The sequence below is a fragment of the Doryrhamphus excisus genome, linkage group LG18 (genome assembly GCF_037039965.1).
Source record: "Doryrhamphus excisus strain RoL-2023G ecotype Guam linkage group LG18, RoL_Dexc_Guam_v1.1, whole genome shotgun sequence".
Classification (NCBI taxonomy): domain Eukaryota; kingdom Metazoa; phylum Chordata; class Actinopteri; order Syngnathiformes; family Syngnathidae; genus Doryrhamphus; species Doryrhamphus excisus.
Window position 1 is genome coordinate 16,484,001 of NC_136374.1, and position 6,000 is coordinate 16,490,000.

The 6,000-nt window shown below is 40.3% G+C and overlaps 1 protein-coding gene and 1 long non-coding RNA gene across 4 annotated transcripts in view; both read left to right on the forward strand.

The window, feature by feature from the left end:
- Nucleotides 1-6,000, forward strand: part of LOC131105876 (uncharacterized) — a 265,039-nt gene that overhangs the window by 170,090 nt on the left and 88,949 nt on the right. The gene's annotated exons all lie outside the window — the stretch shown is intronic.
- Nucleotides 1-6,000, forward strand: part of foxp4 (forkhead box P4) — a 114,376-nt gene that overhangs the window by 97,098 nt on the left and 11,278 nt on the right. For all 3 annotated transcript variants that reach the window (XM_078798742.1, XM_078798744.1, XM_078798743.1), the window contains 4 exons: nucleotides 146-229; nucleotides 2,532-2,763; nucleotides 3,795-3,871; nucleotides 3,951-4,052. In XM_078798742.1, the coding sequence (XP_078654868.1) occupies nucleotides 146-229; nucleotides 2,532-2,763; nucleotides 3,795-3,871; nucleotides 3,951-4,052 (495 nt within the window). The remainder of the gene's footprint in view (nucleotides 1-145; nucleotides 230-2,531; nucleotides 2,764-3,794; nucleotides 3,872-3,950; nucleotides 4,053-6,000) is intronic.

The following is a 6,000-nucleotide window of genomic DNA, read 5'->3' on the forward strand; positions in this document are numbered from 1 at the left end:
TATGTGTTGTTTCTACATATATTGGAACACTTTTAGTACCCAGCCATATCAAAATTCAATAATTGTGTTTTTTGATGCACCCTAAAGTACAATGAGATAAAAGTGCATTTCATGACCGTAACCTAAATTGGCTTTTTCCTCTCAGCTGGCAAAAGAGAGCGAACGACTCCAGGCCATGATGACCCACCTGCATATGCGCCCGTCAGAGCCGAAGCCGTTCAACCAACCTGTAAGTTCACACAAGCTCTCCCAGAATGTGAAGGACCTTTTTCTTCACTACCTGGACCCATTTTAGATACAAATGTAATATAAAATATGAGGTTTCTGTCCATGACGCTTCTTTGAATTCAACATACTGTACATGGAGCCTGCAGGTTGCGCCCTCTATTGACCAATCAGGGTTACTATCCTCAATGAGGTTTATTTGAGCTTATTTTTTTATGAAATATATAGAAAACAGTTTTAAAGCAGGTTGACTTGATGAGGTTTAGAAATTGGATGTAATGTCGGCGGGCTTGCTATTAGTCATCTGTCTAATGAATATTTCATTATTCAGATTTACGAAGAGTCTTATTAAAATATGAAGATGTTGAAATTAATTGTCAATTAGAGGAAGAGTGTCATAATTTGAGCTGATGTAAATGGTGCAGCTGAGTGGTGTGTGTGTGTGTGTGGGGGGGGGGGGGATCAGCCGCCATTAACATCTAATGGGAAATCAGAAAGAGGCGTGTTCCGTCACCGCTGGAGACGAGCCTCCGGGTCACGGATTGGAGGAGGAGGAGGGGCAAGGGCGGGGCGTCTGGAATAGAAACAAAGCTTGGCCTCAATTAACAGGGTTCGACTGTTGCCGTGGTGATTTGGCAGGGTTGCGGCGTTAATGAAGTACCTGTTAAACAGTCCCGCCCCCTCGAGTCAGTGTAAATGGTAGCACGAGGGAGCGAGGGGAAAGCCATGGCAATTCACGCATTTTGCATACATTTAAAACCACACACACACACACACACACACACACACACAACGAGAGCTTTTAATTAGTCCTAAACTAGTCGTCCTAACTGCTGCCCCAGAGAGACTGGGAGTACTGGTTGTGTGTATGTGCGTTGTTGTTTTTGTGTGCATGCAAGGCCTAATTGGACTGTATTCTTCCATGAAGGCTTTGCCACCGCAGAGCGCTCGTGTTTGTGTTCGTTACAAACATGCTGTCATGCGGTTTTGTTTTGCAAGCGGGGTTAATTGCGGCACCGTTGCGTGTATAAATATGTGTGCGTTTGTAGTGTGGGAGTACTTGTGTGTGTAAAAAGGTATCTCGTACAGGTCAAGCCCGGAACATTTTTTTTTTGTCTGGTGTTTTGAGTTTTATTATTTGTTGAATAGTAATAATTTATCAGGAAAAGATACAAGGAAGTGGCAAAGTATTGTATGGTATTTATGTATTGTATTTCAAAAATAATTAATATTCAAGATCTTAAATTCAATTTTAGTAACATAGTAGAACAGAGATGCTGCACGGTGGACAGGTGTTTAGCGCACAGACCTCACAGCTAGGAGACCCGAGTTCAATTCCCACCCTCGGCCATCTCTGTGTGGAGTTTGCATGTTCTCCCCGTGCATGTGTGGGTTTCCTCCCCCATTCCAAAAACATGCTAGGTTAATTGGTGACTGGTGGGATAGGCTCCAGCACCCCCCGCGACCCTCGTGAGGATAAGTGGTAGAAAATGAATGAATGAATAATAATAGTTTTCATTTAAAAACTGCATTTTTATTCAGCTGCACGGTGGAAAAAATGGTTGGTGTACAGGCCACACAGCTAGGAGACCCAGGTTCGATTCCACATCTCTGTGTGGCGTTTGCATGTTCGGGTACTCCGGTTTCCTCCCACATTCCAAAAAAAAACATGCTAGGTTAATTAGCCACTCCAAATTGTCCATAGGTATGAATGTGAGTGTGAATGGTTGTTTGTCTATATGTGCCCTGTGATTGGCTGGCCACCATTGGCTGGGATTTGTGATTGACTGGGATAGGCTCCAGCACCCCCTCGACCCTTGTGAGGATAAGCGGTAGAAAATGAATGAATGAGTACAACAGAGGTGCAGGTTTTTCCTCTGAGCCAAGAGAAGTAGGCCGAGCAGCTGTATAAAAATAAAGAAAAACACCTTTGTGTTTATATAAGTCACATATAAGGTAAAATTACTTCATTAAACTGAATATGGAGTGATTAGAAACGCCATAGACTATATCCCATAAAATACATGTAGTACAGGAGGCCTCAGCCATGTTATATTCTCTAAGGGAAGACGATGCCACAGTTTGAAAACCCTATATGAGACCTTCTTACGGTGGTTTCCAGCGCAATGAAACCCATTCAACTAATAAAAACAAATGTTTAACTCAAAATGTAGCCAAGCTATGAAAGATGTATATCTGAACTGTTCATAAAAACGATGAAGTAGATGAACATCAACCATTTGCAATCACTAAAAATTCCATCTTATTTGTATTAAACGTATTTTTTATTTCTCCATGTCGCTCAGTTGAACCTGGCTTCCAGCGGCTCTCTGTTAAAGCGGGACAGCGAGGCCTACCCGGAGGGCCTCCCTCACCCGCCGACCTCGGCTGCGACCCCCATCACTCCCCTGCGCCAGGGACCCTCGGTCATCAGCTCGTCCAGCCTCCACACACACTCCCACTCCCATTCTCACGCTCATAACGTCGGGCCCATTCGTCGGCGCAACTCTGACAAATACTGCACACCCATCGCCTCAGGTAGGCCCACCTTTCTCTCTGTTTTTGTTTCTGTGGAGCCACTGAAGTATTCATGGATACTTCATAGCTTAATATAGCATCATCATAGGGATGGCTCGATAAGCCAGTGCTTTGAAAATAGTGAGGCAGGACCTCTTAGGACAGGGGTGGGCAAACTACGGCCTGGGGGCCACATGCCGCCCACCAAACTTTTGAATCCGGCCCGCCAGTTGCTTTCTAAGTATTTCAAGTCGGATGTCTTATTTAGAAAAAAAAACAAAAAAAATGTAAAATTCAATTTCATAATTTACTGTGGTCTGATGTTTAAAGTGCTCTTGAAAAAAAGGGACATGAGAACATATGGTTGATAGTATGACACTTTTACAGATAAAATTAGACTAATAATTAAATTCGGACTATTAGAATTATTAGCGTAAAATTGTGTGTGTGTGTTAAATATATATTCTGGTCCCCCCGGATAATTTTGGGAGGACTTTCAATATGAATGCAGACCTGCCAACATGTAAGAATTTGTGGTACTCTGCAGCAATTTGACTCTTAATAATATAATAATGCTTGTTTGAAGCTGCACGGTGGGCGAGTGGTTAGTGCGCAGGCCTCACAGCCAGGAGACCCGAGTTCAATTCCACCCTCGGCCATCTCTGTGTGGAGTTTTTTAGGTTAATTAGCGACTCCAAATTGTCCATAGGTATGAATGTGAGTGTGAATGGTTGTTTGTCTATATGTGCCCTGGGATTGGCTGGCCACCAGTCCAGGGTGTACCCCGCCTCTCACCCAAAGACAGCTGGGATAGGCTCCAGCACCGCCGCGACCCTCGTGAGGATAAGCGGTAGAAAATGAATGAATGAATAATGCTTGCATTCTGTACAGTAGAGATGAATTATGTGTTATTTCCTGCAGCCATTCAACAAAATACGAATGAAAATCATATAAATATTATGGTATGTCAATATGGCTCCAGCATACCCCTGTGACGCTATAAATGGAATAGAAAATGGACGGGTATATTGATATTATCAATTCCATTTCAGAGCTGGCTCAGAACTGTGAGTTCTACAAGAACGCTGATGTCAGGCCCCCCTTCACCTACGCCTCGCTTATACGCCACGTAAGTCCGCACGCGTCTTCCTTCTGGTCTCTGTCTCACTTCTCCTCTTTCATGTTGACCTGTCCCTCTGCACCCTCAGGCCATTCTGGAGTCCCCAGACAGACAGTTGACTCTGAACGAGATCTACAACTGGTTTACGCGAAAGTTCGCCTACTTCAGGAGAAACACGGCCACATGGAAGGTAACGCCACATCCTACGCACGTACTGCATGCAATTATGCATATTATAACTGTTAACTGGGGTATCTTCTGTCCAGGCAAAATAATCTTGGTGTTTAATATATGTGAAATGTATTTGAAATTGTGTTAATTTATTGATAATACATAAATACACATTTAGGAATAACGTATTAAAGTCACAATGAAAAGAAAAACAAATAAAATAAAAATAAATAAATAAAATCCTAAATAAATCCTAAATAAATCCTAAATAAATCTCAAATAAATCCTAAATAAATCCTAAATAAATCCTAAATAATCCTAAATAAAATTGCACACTTTTTTGTAATATGACAAGTTTGGTTTCATAATATTATTCTGCTATTACAACTTTCTAACAAATCTTTTTGTAAAATGCCAATGTTGGTCTTGGAATATTTTTTCAAAATTATATCTGTACTGTTATGCTATAATACTTTATTATACTTTATACAATGAGTTTAGTGTACTCTTCTAATATCATTCTTCTAATGAAAGATAACGCCACATCGTACACACGTACTGCATGCAGCTATGCATATCTGACTGTTAACTGGGGTATCTTCTGTCCAGGCAAAATAATCTTGGCGTTTAATAGTGAAAAAGTGAAATTAATTTGAAATTGTGATAATTTATAGATAGTACATAAATACACATTCAGGAATAAAGTATTAAACTCACATTGAAAAGAAAAACTAATAAAATAAAAATAAATTATTAAAATCCTAAATAAATCCTAAATAAATCCTAAATAAATCCTAAATAAATCCTAAATAAATCCTAAATAAATCCTAAATAAATCCCAAATAAATCCTAAATAAATCCTAAATAATCCTAAATAAAATTGCACACTTTTTTGTAATATGACAAGTTTGGTTTCATAATATTATTCTGCTATTACAACTTTCTAACAAATCTTTTTGTAAAATGCCAATGTTGGTCTTGGAATATTTTTTCAAAATTATATCTGTACTGTTATGCTATAATACTTTATTATACTTTATACGATGATTTTAGTGTACTCTTCTAATATCGCTCTTGTAATTAATTCAAAATGCTTGTGGTTTCCACTCCCAAACAGTGAAGTTACTGACTGCAGTGAGTGAATCAAGAGCCAAAGCATTAAGTGTAGCATCTGTAGTGTTATTGCAGCATGAGAAATGGCCCAAATCCAACATTGAAGCCTCAACTTAAAGAGGATATCGATTAGGGTCACGGTGCTAAATTATACAACCCGTACTTTCAGTCCGACTGAGCCGAGCTCCTTAAAGACATGACTGATTTGACAGTTATTGGCTCTTTGTGTCCTTGATGAGACACTTTGCACTCAAACTTCTCTTCTCAGGCCTCTGCCGTGGTCTCGCCTCACGCCGTCACATCCTCACGTACAGTAACTAGAACACACTCTTTTCTATTCACACCCATCCCACCATTGTACGTGCTGACCCATTTCTGCAGAACGCTACGGCTAATTTCAGTAAAAAGAGCGAGAGAGATGTGGAGGGAAAGGGGGTGTGCAGAGACCTTGACCTTCCTTTCCTAATAGTCCCAAAACTAAGGCGAGAAGGAGCAGAGGATGGAGAGGGTTAAATATAGCCTTCATAATATCGCCTTTATAAATATATAAGCATTTCTATATGGCTCTGCGTGGCCTCATGTATTTATACAGAAGCTGAACGAGTCAAACGGGGCCGTGGAGATGTGTGTCCCTTAATACGCCGTTAAATTTCATGAGGAGAATATCGGTGTCAAGTGAGTGGAAGTCATAGATCAGAGAAACGTGGGACTTGGGGAAGAAAAGTGGTGAAGGTTGAAGATGATGTGGACTCCTGAAAGAAAAGACGTTTTATTGAATAAAAAGTAGAATAATAATTTTTACAGAGTAGAATAAATACAACGAATCAGTAGTCTGTTCTCATTAATTATAAAAA